General features: G+C 36.4%; 2 protein-coding genes across 3 annotated transcripts in view; one reads left to right on the top strand and one right to left on the bottom strand.

The window, feature by feature from the left end:
* The first annotated feature begins 13,701 nt into the window (after positions 1 to 13,701).
* Positions 13,702 to 16,018, top strand: LOC126724168 (uncharacterized). The gene is made up of 2 exons (XM_050428533.1): positions 13,702 to 13,953; positions 15,662 to 16,018. Exons 1-2 carry the CDS (start codon positions 13,736 to 13,738, stop codon positions 15,906 to 15,908), a joined length of 465 nt encoding a protein of 154 aa, XP_050284490.1. The 5' UTR covers positions 13,702 to 13,735; the 3' UTR covers positions 15,909 to 16,018.
* A 1,862-nt stretch (positions 16,019 to 17,880) lies between these two features.
* LOC126724170 (uncharacterized) overlaps positions 17,881 to 19,897 on the bottom strand; it is an 87,792-nt gene continuing 85,775 nt past the window's right edge. For both annotated transcript variants that reach the window (XM_050428536.1, XM_050428535.1), the window contains exons 2-3: positions 18,419 to 18,526; positions 17,881 to 18,282 (exon numbers count right to left, since the gene is read on the bottom strand). In XM_050428536.1, coding sequence (XP_050284493.1) covers positions 18,061 to 18,282; positions 18,419 to 18,526 — 330 coding nt within the window. In that variant the 3' untranslated portion in view covers positions 17,881 to 18,060. The remainder of the gene's footprint in view (positions 18,283 to 18,418; positions 18,527 to 19,897) is intronic.

Raw genomic sequence — 19,897 nt, forward strand, 5'->3', positions numbered from 1 at the left:
TACATCAGGAATGGCGGGAGAGTGAGAAGCGATTTCCTTCCCTTTACAGCGGGAAGAGCCTTGGCTTTTCACCGGTAACATGGTAAGAGGACTTAGTTGGAGAAGATGGGTATGGGTGTTTGAAAAGGAAAAGATAGTGAAGAGTAGGAGACGGAGAGTATGTGTTCTTGGAAAAGAAGGAGTTTGTGTTTAAAGTGCAGAAAGATTCCTCTTTAAATACCCTGGTCATTAATAACGGCATGAAGGAAGATGACGGGTCAGCCATCAGAATGGGATGATATTAATGAAACGGTAGCTATGCTTAGAGAATAACTACCAAACTGGGAAATTCGAAGAGACAACCTTGTTCGCAGTAGGAAAGAAATAAAAAAAAATATATATATATATATATAATAATATATAAGGAGGGGTCCACTGCTTAAAAAGGCCCACGAAGAAAGAAGAAAAGGAAGAAAAGAGAGAGGACAGAAACGTCTTTTCGTTCACATATGAACCGTAAGAACGTTTCATATGTTCAGGGGACTAAATGTTAAGGGTCATTTGTGAGAATCCAGGTGGAAAGAAAGAAAGCCCAATAACAAGGGCAACAAAGAATTGGCACAAGAGACAGTAAAACTATCAAGCCCAAATGGCAGGAATAATGAATCACAGGCCCAAGAAATAAACAAATAGACCTTGAAGAGGCAAGTGGGCTTAAAGAAGCCCGGAAAGAGAAAAATAGTATCCCATGGGCAGTGTATGATGCAGAAAAGTGAGAAAGGGCCGCCGGAGGCCCAAAGTAATGCAAACTAAGAAAGTAAGGGGTTTATGGCAGGCCCACGAACCCTAAGGATAAAAATAAGGTTATTGGGCCAGGGAAGCCTAATGAAGTTAGTAAAAGCCTATGGGAATGCAGAATTAGCAAAAGGGCTGAGGAAGCAAAAGAAAGCAAATGGGCCAAGGATGCCTAAGAAAAAGACAAAAGGGACATAGGAGCCCATGAATAAGAGAAAACCAGTGGTCATACCAAGCCACTAGGAGAAGGAGTAAATGGCTAGCCTAAAAGAGGCCCAGCAGGAATAACAGAACGATATGGTAAGAAATGAGAGAAACCAAGGAGTGGGCCAAAGAAATATAAGGCCTATCATCAAATAAAGCCCAGCTCCTGAGAGGAGCGGGAAAACAAAAAGCAGTCCACATAAAAGATCAAAAAACATGGACGGCGAACCTCTAGACCATGGTAGACGAATGGGTAGTTGGCAGAATTTGGACACATATGGAATGAAGGCACGCGCAAGGCCTAGGCACCACCAGCCTGTACCCAGCCAATACAGAGCATGGTAAGGTTGGTGGGTCAGAGATTCAGAGGGCATGGTTTGGTGGTGGGGAGAGGGGAAAAAATCTATTTTTAAGGTTCCGACTCAGGCTCTTTTGGGGAGGTATCCTGCTGGGATGGCTTACTACCCAAAAGAGGCAAGTTGAGTTGGAACCATTAGGTGCATGCCATGAGGGATAAGGAGAGAGAAATAACCGAGACCGTAGCAGGAAAGGGTGCCACGACAAACTAGCAAACAAAATACTCTTTCTTGTCTGGTGATGGGAGGGTGATACACAGACAGAATAGTGATGGTCGGCCAGTATACCCAGACCAGACAAAGGGAGTTAAAGGCTAAAATAGTAAAATTTGGTCACGGCAAGCAATATAAAAGGAGGGTCTTGCCGTGAACAGAGGAGGGAGGAACAACGGGAGCTTCGACTAAGAGATAGAAAAAAACTTAAAAAGAAATAGCAAAGAAACGAGTGGGAAAGGAAAGAAAACCGCAAGAAAGAAAGAAAAAGTGAGAATTAGGATAGTAGGCATGCACCTGTAGATTGGTCCCTTCTCTCCCTCATGAAATCCGACTCTCTGTGAAAACCTCAAAAGCATCTGTGCAGAAAAACCACTCAGGGCCGTTTCCCTCAGGGCAGTTAATCTCCACGGCAGAACCTTTTCCTGAGAGATTAACTACGTTAATAAGGAATGTTCTTTCCTTTTTGGCTCTGTTCCCTCGGATTGGATTTTGATTGATTTCCCTAATATTCTGACTAACTCATGTGTATTAATGTTTAATATCCTCTGTTATGTTCTTTCCTTTCTACAACGAAAACATTTAATATTGCTGTTGTAATTGAGTTTAGGGGCTATTTGGTCATTTCCCACTGAGTGACTAGATATTTTCTTTTGTTTATTTTATTATTATTATGTCTGTCTGCCGCGATTTGCCTGAAACAGTTTTTCCTGCTGTGAACACGTTCGTGGCAGACCTGGCCTAGTTTGCGCACAAGCCGAACCAACCCAAGCTGAAGCTGGATCGGTCCTAACTCTCTTATCCAGAAAACTTGGGCTTAGTGCAGCAGGAGGCAACCCAACACCACTAGCACAGCCCACCACCTTACAAACGTCATGTGCACTGGTCGTCCAACCGTCGAACAGGATCGTCACCTGGTTCCCCCAATAAAACGTCATGTGCATCATCTTCTTCGATCTGATCTTGTTTTTCTGACTTTGCTTTTCTTTCTTTTTTCTTTTTTCTTTTCCTTTAAATTCCAATTTTTTTTTTAAAGAAAAAAAAAAGAGTCAAAACGACGTTGTTTTGGCTCAATTAACAGCAGGACATAACTATAGTTTAACAGAGTACCAAATTAACAATAATTGAAAGTTAGAGGATTGAAATGACAAAACTAAAAGTTAGAGGACTGAAATGAAAAAGACTGAAAGTTAGAGGATCAGTTTTGCATTTTTGCCCAAAAAAGATTATGGTCATAACACACCAAGTGCCAATAAATTCAGAGTACTAGCCCACTTCTCGTTAGTGGGCTAATTTGGAGTATGTAAGCCTCTTAATTAATTCTTAAATTATTTTGGACGTAAGATGAAGGGCTAGGAATTAATGCTTATATTCTTAAATAAGCTAGAAGTGGGCTAGGAATTGCCATGAGTAAGGTGAAGTGGTACGTATAAAACGTTTTCACCAAAAAAAAAAAAAAAAGTGTCTATAGGTATCAACCGCTTCCATAAATAAATTTAACCATTTCAAGCTATATAGCGGGGATAAATCTAATTGTGTCTCTGTTTATAGAACTATAGAGTGGGGATAAAGTTATTACTTATTATGTCTTTATAAATTATTATATGACTCATTAAATCATTTAAATAAATTATATTATTATGAAATAAGTCATATAACAAAAAATATATATTTTTTAATAAAGTTTCAACCTATGACGTTCACTTCTGACGATTGTGCTTTTAATCATAAGACCAAAACATCGATCGGTTTTTGGTATAGACAAGGATTGAACTTTGTGAGAGTGCTTTTTTTCTTTAGCACACAGGCCCAAGGATCCTGGGCCAAATAGTTGTATTTTGGTGGACTGAGCTTGGTTCACCGCAGCTAAATGGGGGCTGATTACGAACCAAGTTGTGCGCAAGTCACATAAATCTCCTCAAGGCAAAAATGCGATTCCTCCTAAGCAATAAAATACCATTATAAGTGTTTTAGTATCATAAAATGACCCTTTACTCTTACAAAATAAGTAAAATAGATGTTCATAATATTCACAATGAGAAAGAGATTGAAATAGAATATTTAAGGCTTATCTTTTATCGTATAAACATTTTAAAGAATTCCTTCACTTGGTACCCCGGGCATACTGTCGTGGGATCCCGGGACGTACTGTCGTGGGATCCCGGGGCGTATTAGGCCTGTAAGAACCCAGAATCTCTGGTTCTCTGCACTATACAATCTTTCTCCATGCTTGTTATGCAATGGAGTTTTGTCATTTCCTTTTACCTCTATAGGTCCTACACAAGAACAACTATACAATGCACATATCTTCAAATAATTGTTAGTTTCTTAGATTAGAATATATATATATATATATATATATATATTAATACATATACATATATGTAAATGAATTTTATGAGAATGATTCAGCCACAAGGATCCTGACCCCAATTCTCACAGACTTAGTGCTTTTGCACCAGACTTGTGGGATTTGGAACTCAAGTCTGAGTGGCTTTACTTGGGCAAAAGACTTAGCTTTACAAGCAAGAATATATGTATTGAGCAGCAAGAAGCAGTAAAGGAAGATAATACAATAAAGAAATATGCAAAGTAATTGTTAGAAATTCTCAAATCAATATGAGATATTTCATTATTTTTCTTAATTATGGATTACAAATGTGCTCACTAAAATGTGATACAAGGTTCAAATAAGCTCAAAAATTACAAACTTTGATGGCTATTCAAGCCTCTAAGACTTGCAAAGTTTGAATCCTTTTGAATCCAAGTATGTGCTATAGTGGCTGTTTCTGGGATACCGGGAGACAAATATGTGCTATAGTGGCTGTTTCTGGGATACCGGGAGACGTTCCTTTGTTTTTCTTAAATTTTACAGAGTTCTCATGGCTCTGTTATGATATTCTTCCTACTGAAAATCCTCCCCCCTTTTCAACATGGGTTTTCTCTTCTTTTTATAGTGTGTTTTCTAGGGCTCCATGGTACTAGTGATTTCTCTCTTTTGCCCCTCAGAACTCGTGCTGTGATAGTTGCTCAAGGGCAGGTCTCTTCGCTTTTTTCTCATAGTTTTCATCTTTTATTGCTGTTTCTCTAAAAGTCATTTGCTGACTTTCCATTTCAAGGCATCCTCAGCAATTAGCCTTCAATCTCTCTTCTTTCAAGGTTTCTTATTTTTCAGACTTAGCTGTCGGTGTTATTTCCTTGTTGTCATTATTCCCAAATAGTTGGAATCTTTTACTGCTGGGTTGAAAGTTCTCTTCCAGTTGCTTCTACGTATGATTTTCTCATTCTTGGTTCCTTGTGATACAGCTCCTTTGTTCATGAATGTTTGCTTTATACTTTCTGATTCTTTGCTGCACCAATGGGTACTTGAGAAGGACATCTATGTTCTTCATTTCTTGTATTTCGTGGTACCTTTCTTGAGTTGTCTCAATCCTACAGTAGCTATCCTGCATTACCTGAGGATCCCGGGCGTCTGGCAGCCTCTGGGTATCCCGGCCCTCTGGCAACCTCTGGGTATCCCGGCCCAGTTCTTTCACTGAATTTTGCTAGACTTCTTAATGACCTTTTTGCTGGAAATCTGAACATAAATAGGGCCTTAATGTTGATTCTTCTTGCTCCTTGAATTGGGCCTTCTTTACTTTTCATGGAATGGGCATTCTTGTGAAATTTTGGCCTTCAACAAACTCTAAATCTCTTATTCAAGAATAAGAGACTTTACTAGTTAAACTAACTGAAACCCACTCAAAATATATGTTCATACTCAATTGAGTTGACATGTAGTGGGTTGGATAAAATATTTTTCAAATTGATTTAATTAGTAGTAAATCCTATTCATTATAAATATGCTACTTGTATGGTACCACTAGCCATAAACTGATGAACGGAGGGACCTGTCCTAGCGCTTTTGAAAGCGCTGGAATGGGGTCCACCTATCCCAGCGCTTTCAAAAGCGCTGGGACAGGTCCCTCATTCCCTTATGGAGAAAGACCTATCCCAGCGCTTTTTGAAGCGTTGGAATAGGTTAACCTTATTCTAGCGCTTTTAAAAGCGCTGGGATAGGTCTTTCCCCCTAAGGGAAATCAATAACCCTATCCTAGTATTTTTGGGCTTCCTATACCAGCATTTTTGAAAAACGCCGATATAGGCCTCCTATTGTAGTGCTTTATAAAGCGCTGGTTTTGAGCCGCCGTAATAGGATTTCCTATACCAGCGTTTTCAAAAAGCGCTGGTACAGATTTATCTATTACGGCGGTTTGTAAAAACGCCGGGAAAAAAACGTTGGGACAAGACGATTTTTTTGTAGTGAACATAAAACCATGTGCCTGGTCCTCTGGTTCCTCTTAACTCTCCTAGTCAATCCCTCTCTTATTACGGAAGTTAATTCAGACTGGCATATACACTAGCACCAGATTTTATATGAATGAATGATCTAATTAAAAGCTATCTCTACCTTCTAGAAGTCAGCCTACCGAAACAATCTACTAATTATTTGTTATTTTCTATTAGATGAACATGAAATTATGCATGTTTATTCAAACAATTACAAAAAACACATCAAAGGCTAATACTTAGGAATGAAGCCCACTAGCCCCATCCCCCCTATTTTTTACCTATCAAAAACATATATTTCCTTTAAAAGAAAAACCGAGGAAAGGTAATACTTAGGATGATAAGCTGATTATGACTCTGCTAAGTACTAGTTACCCAAGGCTACTAATGCCCAAGGGCAGTAAGTGCTCTGGCAACACCTCAAAAAATACAACCTCAATTTGTATTTTTCATCTAATGCCCATGAGAGTCATGAGCAATGGAGACCTATAGTGCTACAGACAGGTCCCCCCAGTCATTATCACTATTACACTATCAATAAACTTTTCATGCCCAATACTGAAAGTATTTTTCCATATCTCAGTCAAGAATGTAAAATTCCTTAGTGCAACCAACATGAACTTGGAAACAGTACGAGCAAGGTCCACTTACTTTTCACATGCTCCCTTCCTGTACTTATCTGCCTGAAATATTTTTGCACCTCTATCATACCAGGATTTTGTATAATTTGGATCCGACTTCCATTTCCTTTGATGTTTTAAACTCTAAAAAAGAAAAAGATAGAAAATCCTTGATGAGAATAGTGCCTTTATATGCGTGAGAAGGTTTGTATTGAACTAAGTATGTGTGAAGCTTACTGGTCTCTCAGCATTAAGATACCAAGGTGCAGACGACATCTACTGAGGAATGTGAGGGTTAATCTCTTTTCCATCTTCATCAACCTCTGCTGGTGCAAGCCCCGCTTTACGCGCTTCCTCCAATTCAAGCTGCTTCCGATGATCCTCTCTAGATTTGAAAGCCACTGCAACACCCAGGAAGTAAAACAGATTAACCAAAAATAGATATTCATGATAGAAAATTAGAAACAGTCACCAAAAGGTCAAAATAACAAGGGCAGCCACTGCAGTTTACCATAAATGACCTGTACTCCTCATGTTCAATGTTTCTAACTTCAAACTTAAGACACTACTACAACTACAGTACATAAACAATGAAATGAGTATTAAGATAATTATTAATTAGCGCCATACATGGCAATCATTATTGGCTATTATAATGTGTATTTCTATTTTTTTATGGTCAAATACCTCTTTACAATTTTATTTTTTTGATAGTTGGCCATAATAATAGTAGCTACAAATTTCATTATCACTAGTTATTCAATATATATATATATATATATATATATTTATTATGCAAAAGACATGCAACGCTCCCCTCACATAAAGGTGGGACCAACCCTATGTAATAGAAGACATATACCTGTTATATTATATCCTCACTTAGTCAACAGCTATAATATCAATTTTAATAGGTTGGTATGAGTCAGTTTTATCGTAAACCAACCACTTTAATCAAACCAATTAGGTGAAACTGCGCAATTAATATTGTAAGAACCTTAATTATGTGTGCAAGCCATGGCCACGTATCTTAAATACAACCCTTCTTTGATGAAATCAAATCCCTTCTCTTAAAGTCCAATTTGGCAATGTTCAAGGACATATGTGTGCAAACCATTGCCACAATTTGTTTTTCCCTTACTCTTTGATGAAACGAAAGCCCTTCTTCTTAAAGTCCAATTTGAAGAAAATTTTTGTAAAAAAAAAAAAAAAAATTAATAAAAAAGAGACCATCCCTAACTCTTAATAAATACAACGAGACCTCTTGTCCCCCTATCTATTTATTATGTGTATGGAGATGTTGGGTTTCCTTATCTCATAAAAGTGTGATGCAAAGCTATGGGATCCATGAGAGCTTCGAGAAATTTTCTTGCATTTTTGCATTTATTCTTTGCGAATGACCTGATATTATTTGCCAAAGCAAACATGAAAAATTGCTATAACATGAAAGAAGCCCTTGACTCGTTTTGTGAACTCTCTAGCTAGAAAGTAAGTCTTAATAAGTAAGTCTTTGGGACATATTGTGGGTGTTGGATTGACAACTTTGCCAGATATATTTACTTTACCATTAAATCATGAAATTGAGGACCCTAATTGAATATTTAATCCATTCATTTAGTGGTCAATTAAAACATCATTAAATGGTTGATTAACTTATCATTAAAGATATATGTTACACTTTATGATTAGAAAATTATTCACTACTCTTTGAGAGTAGACATGCTACTCTCTCCTTTCAATAATTTTATTTTTTATTTTTTTAGAGGGTTTCAACCTATGACGTTCGCTCCTAATGATAGCTCTTTATCATCAGACTAAGATACCAATTAGTTTTTGGTGTAAGCAGGAATTGAACCCCAGATCTCTTATACAACCATTAGAGACTTTACCAGTTGAACTAACTAGAACCCACATATAGCTCTCTCCTTTCAATAATTGATAGATCTAACCACACTATTAATTAGTAAGACCCAAGATTTATACTAGGGAAGGAAGTACCATGTCATAATTTTTCTTCAAGGTTAGTGTTTCATGCATATATTAGGGATTTTGTATTCTAGTAACTCTCTCTCTCTCTCTCTCTCTCTCACACACACACATTTTATGAGAAATCGATCTAAGAGTTTTATACACATATGGGCTAAATTGCCTTCAAGTACATTTTGTAAGTTTGGAGTTGTACTCTTACCACTCAAACCATCAAATTGAATGTTTAATGTGAAATTGATTCCCAAAAAAGAAAAAAAAAAAAAAAGGAAAAAAAAAGAGTTCCTAATTAGAGTTTGAACTCTCAATTTGATCATAATCTGATTGGATTAAAGCAATTCAATAAAAGGGAGATTTTTTTTGGTCACCTTAAATTAAGAATTTTCAACCCTGTTAGGTTTCATTGTTTGGGTTTGGCTTACCTCCAATACATTTTAGAATTTTGACAAAAACATAGTCCATATGTACTTCAAACTCCCTACCGCTTTGTGTAATGAGATTGAAACGATGATATGCAAATTCTGGTAAGGGCAGTGAGGCGATCAACGGAAGATCGATTAGACCAAATGGAGCAAACTGTTGTTGATGGCCATTTTGGAAGCCCAAGTGGAAAGGAGAAGCCCAGCAACACGGACAGAAAAGAGTTGGCAAATGAATAGAAAACCCATTAAGCCCAAGCGGTAGGAATAATGGATCACAAGTTCATTAGATAAACAAATAAGCCTTGAGGGAGGTAAATGGGCTTAAAGGAGCCCAAAAAGAGAGAAAAAAAGCAAACCATGGACATTATATGATGTGGAAAAGTGAGAATGGGCTACAGCAGGCCCAAAGTAATGAAAGCAAAGAAATTAAGGGGTTGATGGCAAGCTCATGAACCCCAAGGATAAGGGATAATGTAATTAGGCTGGGGAAGCCCAAAGAACTCAGTAGAAGCCCATAGGAATGCAAAGTTAAGAAAAGGACTGAGGAAACCCAAGGAAAGCAAATGGGTCAGGGACACTTAAGAGAAAACAAATGGGTCAGGGACACTTAAGAGAAAACAAATGGGACACAGGAGCCCGCCAGTGATGTAATAAAAGAATCAATGGCCGTACTGGGCCATTGGGAGAAGAATAAACGGCAAGCCCAAAGAGGTTCAGCAGGATTAAGGCAAACAACTTCGTAACAGGAATGATAGAGTGGTATGGTAGGAGATGGTAGCAGGAAAAATGGTAGGTTGAAGAAAGGCAAAGCCCACCGTCAAGCAAGGCCCAGTCCCTAAGTGGTGCAAGCCATAAAGGAAAGGGGAACCAAAAAATAGTAAAAAAGGGACGGCAGACTATGCAGGCCAACCACGACAAACGCATGAGCAATAGGCAGATTTTGGACATACATGGAAGAGAGGCACGTGCAAGACCTAGACCTCGCCAACCTGTACCCAGCCAATACAAGACATGGTGAGGTCATGGGTCAGAGGTAAGAGGGCATGGTTTGGCGGTGAGGAAAGGGGGAAAACCTATTTTGAGGTTCCTGCTCAGGCTCTCTTGGGGGAAGTGTCCTCTTGGGATGACATACCACCCAAAAGAAGCAAAATTGAGTTGAAACCACTAGATGCATGCCATGAGGGATAGGGAGAGAGAAGACATCCACACCATAGTAGGAAAGGGTGTCACGGCAAACAAACAAACAAAATAGTTTTCTTTTGTCTGGTAATAGGGAGTGGCACACAGACAAACCAATGGTGGTCGGCAAGTACACCCAGACTAGACAAAGGTGGTTAAGGGCTAAAATAGTAAAATCTGGTCATGGCAAAGCACTATAAAGAGGCCCTTGCCATGTACAAGAGGGGGACGACACAAGCAACACGGTATTAGGAATTTGAAAACCAAGAAATAGAAAACAAGTATTAAGAAAAAGAAGTAGAAAGAAAAAAGATAAAAAAGGAGAATATTAGAAGAGAAGGAAAGAAAAAGATAGAGAGTTAGAGCGGCAAGCATGCACCAATAGGTTGATTCCCTCTCTCCCTCTCAAAGTCCTGCTCTCTGATGGAAACAAAAAGTTCTCTTATGCACCAACCATTCAGGTCCGCTTTCCCTCAAAGTGATTAATTTACATGGTAGGATCTTCCTGAGAGATTATTCACTTTAAGAAGAGGCGTTCTTCCCTCTCTGGTTTTGGTCCTACAGATCAGATTTAATTTGATTTCTTTCCTCTTTTAATTAACCCATATACTACCCTTTTGTTTCCCTTACTTTCCTTATAAAAATAATTGTTGTTAAACTTTGATTACCTTTTCTTAAGTAGGGATTACCTACTTACTTTAATAAAGAAGTCAAAGTACTTTCTTTTATCTTATTATTATAATATCTGTCTACCACGACTTATCTGAAACAGTTTTGCTCGCCGTAAGTGTGCTCTTGACAAACGAGGCATAGTTTGGACACAAGCCGGATCAAATTGAGTTGCAGTTGGACCGGTCTCAACTCTCTTACTCAGAATATTTGGGCCCAATACCACAGGAGGTAGCCCAACCTAGCCTGATTTAACCAAAAAGGCCCACTACAACTGTGTCAACCCAAACACCTCGATGGTATGGGTTTCAGAGAACTATAGAAATTCAATGATGCTATCCTAGCTAAACAAGTATGGTGGTTAATGGATTATCCAGAGACTCTCTTTCACAGTTTTTTTATGGCAAAATTTTTCCCTAATGGCAACATTATGGAAGTGAAGGAGGGGAATGACTCTTTTGCTTGGAAGAGCATCCTCAAAGGCAAAGATGTGATAAAGAAAGGAGCCTAATGGAGAGTGGGTGATGGATCATCAATACAGATATTCAAGGATAGCTAGCTACTTACTCCTCATCACAGTAGGATTATCTCCCCTATAACTTTCTTTGATCCTGATGCTCCAATTTCGGTTTTAATTGATAAAGAGAGGAACTGCTGGCTAGCTGATGCGAATGATAATAATTTTCTGCCATTTGAAGCTGAGACAATCAAATCCATCCCTCTCAACCTGTCTGTTAGCAAGGATAAACTATTTTGACCTAGCAACTTGGATGGAGTTTATTCCATGAGGTCAAGTTACAAGTTGCTACTCTAGGAAGAGTCCAATGATAGACCAGGCTCATCCACTGATGTAGGGAATAAGAAGTTTTGGAAGAGTATATGGAGTTTAAAGGTCCCTAATAGACTAAAGTCTTTATTCTGGAGAGCCGCATCAAATTCACTACCATCTCAGACCAACCTCTTCAAAAGGAAAGTTGTATTAGGCCTTTTATGCTAGTGCTGTGGTTCAGACCAAGAAACTGTCCACCACGCCATTTGGTCTTGCCCAGCTCTAGCTACAAACTGGAATTAACACTTCAGTTGGCTGACCAAGGAAACCAGTAGCAGTAGTAACTTCTTGGATGTTATATAGCTCTGTTTGGAGAGAAGCTTCCTCACCAATCTCTTAGCCATGACTACTGCACTAATCTGGATGAGAAGGAACAAACTGAGAGTGGGTGAACCAGCAATGCCTCTTAACAAAATCAGTTCCACGGCCATGGAGAATCTGCAAGAATTCCAGAGGTCACGGCCTATTAGAGAGATTCCTAAATCATTCCCTTGTCAAGATAGATGGAAACCTCCTCCTAAGGATTAGGTTAAAATCAACTTTGATGGCACTACCTTTGCTGAGAGCAACCTTGCAAGTCTTGGAGCTATAATCCACAACGACAAAGGTCTTGTTATGGCTGCCTTTTCACAATCAATTCCACTGCCTACCTTGGTAAAGATGGTGGAAGTGTTAGCAACACGGAAAGCAATATGTTTTGCACAAGAACTGAACTTTGCTCAAGTAATTTGTGAGGGAGACTTCGAAATTATCATTAAGGCACTGAATAGTAATAATTTCTCTTCCTCTAGCTTTAGACATATCCTACAAGATATCAAGTTAGTTTCCTCCTCTTTCCAAAACTCCATCTTCTGCCACACTAGAAGATAGGGGAATAGAGCAACACTTGGTCTTGCTAGATTAGCCAATTTGTTTTTCAATTTTTAAGTTTGGATGGAGAATGTTCCACCAGATATAGCTAATGTCTACCTTTCTAAAATTACTTAATAAATTTCCTCCTACTCTGATTAGGGTGGTTTCTCAGGAAAAAAAAAAATTATATATATATATATATACATACTTTTTTTTTTACGTGAATATTCCCTCTAAAAATAAATTTTAAAAAAAATCATACACTAAAGGTGAGTGTGTTAAAAAAAGTTATGTGACATTTGGTATAAGGTAATGTTTTAGGATTTTCAGTAAAACATGTGGGTATCTAGATTCCCAAACTTTTAAAAAAAAAAAATTGAATTTTTTATAAATTGAAAATTTTAACCCATTTTCCCTTATCATTTAAGCAATTGAGATAAAATATAAAATAAATCATCAATATCTTTTCCTTTGTCTTTATCTCTACCTACCAAAACAACATAAAAAAAATAAACAAGATAGACAACTTTATTGATATATTCCTTAACAAAGTTCTATATAGGTTTCACGTGTGAAAAAAAAAAAAAAAGTTTGAAGGGAACCCTCTATTGTTGTCAAGTATTCACTTTTAGTGTTGTATGTGTGTTGCTTAACAAATTATTAATGGATCTATTTTCAAATTATTTGACCACTATTTACTATATTCAAATAATGGTGTAAATTATTTGTTTGCTTTATAGATACTTTTTCTTTAATTGGTATGATTTATTTTATTGTATTCGGCCTTTAATTTTGGGGTAACTTTATCTCTTATTATTGCAGTTTATTATTTTAAAATGTTAGACTATAATTTTAGCGAATTTGTCATAATTTATTGTTTATACCTTATATTTCATTATTTATTTAGAGGAATATTAAAAAAAAAAAAAAAAAAAACTTGATATTGTATTTACAAATCTAAAGATAAAATGAAAAAAATAAATAATTCATTTAAGATTTTTAGGAATAAACCAAACATAATAATTTCACATTCTTAAGAATCTTATTAGATTTTCAATTAAATCAAATGTAGAAATAATTACATTTTTAGGCATTCAGATTACAAAACATCACATTCTCAATAATCTAAATGCTAGGAATAATGTGAAATTCCCATGTCAAACGTGGCCTTAAAAGAATTTTTAAAGTTTGATGCATGATGTCATGATGATGAGGCCTAACATATATTTTTTATATTGGGAAAAGCCCACGTGGCATAACATCCATGATCCAACACAACAGTATATTCGATTAGGAAAAGGAATGGAGGCATTTGTCGGATGTGAACATTCATTGAGTTTCACGAAACAAAGATTGAAAGAAATGGCATCACTCTCTGCTTCTGTTTCTGCTTCTGCTTCTGCTTCCCTCCTAGGGTTTCGTAGTGGAAGTGGAAGTGGAAGAGCTCAAATATCCACCACTGATGTCCTCAATCTTAAGCAATTTGCTTCTAAAGTCTCTCCAATCCCATCTTGTTTCAGGTACTTCCAATCTGTACTGTATTTTTTCTAAAGTTGCCTCCTTTTGTTTATTTCTGCTCAAACCCATCAATCAAGCAGCTGCCTCCTGCCTTGTTCCGTTTGCCTCAATGTATTCGCTGGATTTTTCTTGATGTGAGAGAGAGAGAGAGAGAGAGAGAGATTTGGCCTGTGAATGTAGGCTTGTATGAATCCTGTCATTTGAAAAATTGAAGACTTTGCATCATTTAATTTATTTTGTTATTATGCTTTCTATCCTCCCCATTTATGTCGATGTCATTATTTACACTTGCTTGCTTTAGGCAACCAGTGAAGCAGCTTATGTAATTTAGTCTTGAGTTGTTTTTTTCTTATTTGGTATGATATTTAAAAGTTGTATAAAAAATTGTGCTTAGTCTCAATTAGAAATTTTCCTTTATATTCTTACTCTTGTCAAATTGACAGAGAAGTGTTGATTGACAAGTCTTATCATTTTTGGGAAAGCATCCCCTCCCATTTTAAGCCTCCAATTTCCTTCAATTTTAATCAAAATGTAAGAGATGTGGCATTTTAAAAATCCATTGGTCTTAAGAAAAAACTCATGTAAACCACATGAAACCAAATAATTGGCATGTGCCTCACATCTAGTTGAAAATTGTGGGGAATTGGAAGTTTAAATGAGAGAGGATCTCATCTCATCATTTTTATTTTGATTGTGTAACAAATTTTTTATCAACCAAAAAATCTACTTGAAAATTAGTGGATATCTTTTGAATTTATGTGAGTTTTAGGGGCAATTCTTAGTTTCTTACATAGTCTGAAGTAGTGCTGCAAGACTACCTAATAGCCCGTTTGGATTGAGGGGAGAAGAAGGGGGAGTGGAGGGAAATAGAGTAGAGTTGTTTGAAAATAGGTTAATTTTAGGCCAACTCTACTCTACTCGCTTTCCCTCTCCCTCGATCCAAATGGACCATAAGTTTTTTCCAAGTTTTAGGCACAGACTGATGCACATTACCTGACGTGAGATGTCTTGTCTCAGCTGTTTTTGTTATCCTTAATAGGTATAGAAATTAAAGTTTCTGAGAATTGTCTTGGTTGGATGCCAGTTTTTGGTTATCTTTGACTTTGACCAGACAATGTGGGTCTGATCCTATTTACTGATAAAAAAGCAGGGTTATTGACACTCATAAATCCTATCAATGCATATTGTGTAGTGCAGAAAAATAATATTAATAGTAGCACTATCCACCATCATTTTCACAATTTCAACAGTATCCAGGGATTCTTTGTATTGCATGATTAATGTTCATTATAATTTTCTGGCAGCTGCTGAATTAATCATAGAGTTCCTTGTGCAGTTCATTACAGCTTCTTTTGTTCTCTAAAACCTATTGCACTGTTTAGTACCTTCATTGTTCTCTGAATAAATATGCACAAGAGATGATTTTAGTACATTTGATGGTTTTCTAGTTTTAGGCTTCTTGCATAAGTTCAATAGTTTTGGACCTTTAGGCGCTCTGTTGAATTTACTGTTTTCTGCATTTTTTTTACTAAAATAGTGTACAGATATCTCTCTTGCTTTTGCTTTATCAATGGCAGAAGGATTGAGTAATTTGCAATTGCCATGTTCTCTTATACATGAATGAAGTTCAATTAATGGTGTGTAATACTCATAAAGTTGCTGGTAAAATTTTACTGCATTGTATTCTAAATATTAATTTCTTTCATTCAGGTTCAAGAACACTGCAAGATTGCAAAAAAGGCAAAGGTTGGTTGTTGCATCTGCATCAAACTCTATTCCTTCAGGAGATTCCAACAAAGAGAAATCAAGTGGGATTAAGACGAGTGATGCTCCCCAGGGACCTCCATTCCTTACCGTTTTGGCTGGTTTCTTAGTCTTTTTGCTTGTATCTTGGATTGTCGGATCCATTATCTTGTGGCTGATTGGCATAATTGTTAAGGTGCCACCATCAAAGTAGGACCGTAGTTGCAAACTCCTGTTGAAAGCTTGAATGGATTTATAATTCAGATTGGAGTTCATCTTAATTAATTAGGATATATAATATCCTACATTCCTCTTCCTGCCTAATTAATTGTTGTTGATGATGATGGGGAGGAGTTAATATATTATTTTAATGTATAGAATTGAAAGAATAAAACATGTGATGAATGAGATATTGTAAAATGATGTGATAAAATAATAAAGTATATTTTTGGTGTGTCAAAATGACATTTTTTTATAGAAGAGCTGATAGTAATGCTCTAGGAGTCTAGATATTACATGGAAATAGACTGGTACGTAATTTTCATTTTGGAACCTGTTGTAGAAAAGATTTATCCCCTTGCCTGCGTTTTTCATAAATCAATTCCAATTGTAATTCTTTAACGTGCATAAGCATTAGATCTTGGTCCTTTTTTATTTTCATGATGTCATATTTTATTGCAAAACTTATGGAACGTATAACAATGTAGTAAAATTTTGTGAAGTGATTAATGGGGCTGTGTATTGGAAAGGATAACCATACATAAGTTTTTTTTCCCTCTCTCATAAATCAGTAACATTGTTCGAATGCAGAAGTATGCACAAAGTTCACATTTTAATGGGAGGTGGAATTTGAAAGTTCATTGGTGTCATAAGAATTTGGTAGTTAATATTTCTTTTAACTCTATTTTCTTGATTCTCCACAAAATTCTGTAGCAAGATTGGCAGTTCTGCTTAGTAGGAGGTAGACTTGTTTGGGTAGTTTGTGCTCCAATGCCCTGATCCTACATCCTAAGATTCCTAACCAAGATTCTTCTAGGTTTATTGACCAACTACTAAAGAAGATTAGACAAAAATTTGCTAGGCTAATCTAAGGACATGGTAGTATAAACGTCTAACCTTAATAGAATACATAAAGTATGAGATGTGTAATAAACTATCATATCTGTAAGCCTATATCTTCTAGGAAAAATAAAAATTAAAAAGACCTCTAAATCATAACTTAGCTTAAAAGTAAGTGATCATGTAAATGTAATAAATGACAATTTGACGTTCACTAACATTATTCCAGACGCAGTTGGCGTCCATTGGTAATGACTAACTTCTTCCTGGTACATAAAATATCATGAGCTCCGGGAATATTCATGATCTACATGTAAAATCCCCATTTTATGTAAGAGAAAGATATAATACACTGGACTGGACGCATCAAATAATTTGATTCAAATCCCCACAAAAATAAATAAATAATAAAATAAATTTAAGTAACAAGAAACCAATGAACATTCATTGGATCTTGCCTGATTGCATTTAGAGCTAGCTTAAGGTCTGTTTGCATTTGTGCATCCCCATGTTAGGCCAGTCAAACTTGTGCAAATGAGGAGGGTGAGGAACTCTGCATTGCAAATGACATAAAATAGAAGCCAAAAGTAGGCTTAAATGCATTATTAGTCCTTCAAGTTTAGGCCATCAACAATTTTAGTCCCTAAAGTTTAAAGTGATCACTTTTGGTTCCTTAGATGACATGGTTAAACTAATAACAGATACATCATCACTCTATAGGGACTTAGAGATCACTTTTAAGTTTATTAGAGACTAAAATTGACCACTTAAGTTTTGTACAAACTAAAAGTGAGGACTTTAAGTTTTAGGGACTAAAAGCAATCACTTTAAACTTCAAAGATCAAGATCGCTCATGGGCGAAAGTTAGGGACAAAACAAAAGTAAGAGGCCTGGGGGAGATCCATAGAATCTATCTATGTGGCTGTTAACAAACCAAATAAGTAGTTCCAATGATGGGAGTTATTCCTAACTCTAATAGTAGACCTCTATGAATAAGCAAATCAACCTTGAAATGTATCTTCCAGCATAGTCAATCTTGGCACCAGAATTATCAACATCTCCAATAATCTTGTGCAGAATTATAAAGGATGATTCTGATAGCTATTTTCAAAAAGAAAAGACAAGGCTTTGATAAATGTGCAGTAAATAATGAAAAGGGGTCGATTGTTGCAGTAACCATCTCCTGCTAGTACAAATAATTCATTAATGAAAAAAAAAAAAAAAAGGCATTTCATTTCATAAGGAAGAGAAGGCAAACATGAAAATAAAAATCGAGAATCATATAAATAAGCATTAGATTTAAGGAATTAATTGGAAGTTTTCCCTCCGACTTCAGAGCAATCATCTCCGGTTGGTGCAGAAAAATTAAGACGCTCCTCAGCAGTAGCAGTGATAACTGGCATCCATACATCAGCAGTACCACTCAAGAGTGACTGCACCTTTGGGTCTTCAGCCAATGCTGATGATATCATCTCATCTACATCATCCAACTTTGTGGATAATTTATCCAACTCCTTGGCTATTTCCAGCTATATAAACAAGGATTAAAAAGTGCAATGAATAAAAGATGATAAGATGAAATTTATTTTCCTTGATATAGCACACTTGGGAGTACAAGAGAAACATGAACATTGGGAAATGGATGTAAGAGGAAGTCAAAATTACCTCATCAAGATGCTGTGCAGATTTTGAAGGAACTTTTGTAACTTCTAAACCAAGGGCTTCAATTTTTGAACGCAGTTCAACTTCTTCTTGATTGGTCAATGCTTCGACCTGCACAATACAAGTAACTGAGAAAACCCTATTGGAAAACATTGTACATCTAAGAGAAACAGCAAAAGAGTAATTCCTTGCAAAGATATATTATTACTCAGTAATTGTGTGGTAATATACCCTCTTTTTTCAATAAAAATTGTGATGTGCACCTAGTAACAGGATCATTGTCTTGTTATCAAAACCCGAAATCTCATTAATCTCCCTTTTTCTTGCCCCAGTGATATGTAAACTTTGCTATTAGGTAATAAATGAATTTGATGACAATCGTATACCAACAGATATCAACAGGGAAAACCATGAGTAACAAGTCGCTGAAGAAAAAGTCAGAGGACTGATGTATCATAAAATTTTCCTTCCAATCTATGACTCTCAATGAACTTTCACTTTCAAATTCATGTCAATGAAAGAAAATGAGAGCAAGTACACAGAAATTTCCCACACATTACACCCCAAAAGCTTCTGGCCATCCATATCTTGTATTCAAAATTCAAAATTACATAAAAGTTCATCAAAAAATTTCATATAGCAGTATCATTAAAAATAGCCTTCGTAAGAAAAGATTTGTCTTTTATTAACATCAAACCTTTTTTTCAACACACAGCATTAAATATGTACCCTTAACATTAGCAACATTGATAATTAATCTTCCTTCATCTTCCCCAATTCCATTAGACTTTCATGAACCAGGAAATCATATTAATTGGCTACTGCATCAGGTTTAGATTAATAGACATCGTGTGGTGCAAAGACAGTAACTGCATGATTAATAAGTGGAAATTGCAGGTATATGGCCAATAAAGCAAGCCTGTATACTATTGTCATATGAGATGTGCCATGAATTGTTTAACATGCATATACAGATTATATAAATAGCATGGGCTATTGCAGCCATCTCAAGAACTATGACGTGTTGTCAGGGCCAATTCCTATCTATCCTTACTAATTTTAGACCGACTCGAATTTACCTACCACCTAGCATTTTTTCTGGTGATAGGCAACTCTGAAAAAGCTTAAGACACATGTCAAATATGTCAAGTGCTTGAACTCTACAAATTGGTGGGCACTCCCCCAACAACAAAAAAAAGATTATTTCCATCCTAGTAGATTTGGAATTCCTAACTCTTGACGTGTGATCAATTTTGAATCTCAATCAATTAGATGAAGAACCTTTGATGTCTTCTTTCCTATTAAAGAAGTACTAACACAAAGTAACAAAGATTATTGTATCCATGATTAGCCACCCCGGTGCATCTTAGTGTCTAGATAGCATAGTGTAGACAAAATTATTGCACAATAGTGTAGACAAGAGCGTGATTATGCCAAATTCATTCTTATTAACCTAATCATATGCTGAAAATTGTTTCCAAA

This window comes from Quercus robur, chromosome 4 (genome assembly GCF_932294415.1).
Source record: "Quercus robur chromosome 4, dhQueRobu3.1, whole genome shotgun sequence".
Classification (NCBI taxonomy): domain Eukaryota; kingdom Viridiplantae; phylum Streptophyta; class Magnoliopsida; order Fagales; family Fagaceae; genus Quercus; species Quercus robur.

Bases quoted from the DNA above. Each gene is read 5' to 3' on its own strand.
- LOC126724168 (XM_050428533.1), top strand. From the start codon at position 13,736: ATGGAGGCATTTGTCGGATGTGAACATTCATTGAGTTTCACGAAACAA. The intron at 13,954-15,661 runs GTACTTCCAATC...TCTTTCATTCAG, and splicing joins CCAATCCCATCTTGTTTCAG to GTTCAAGAACACTGCAAGAT.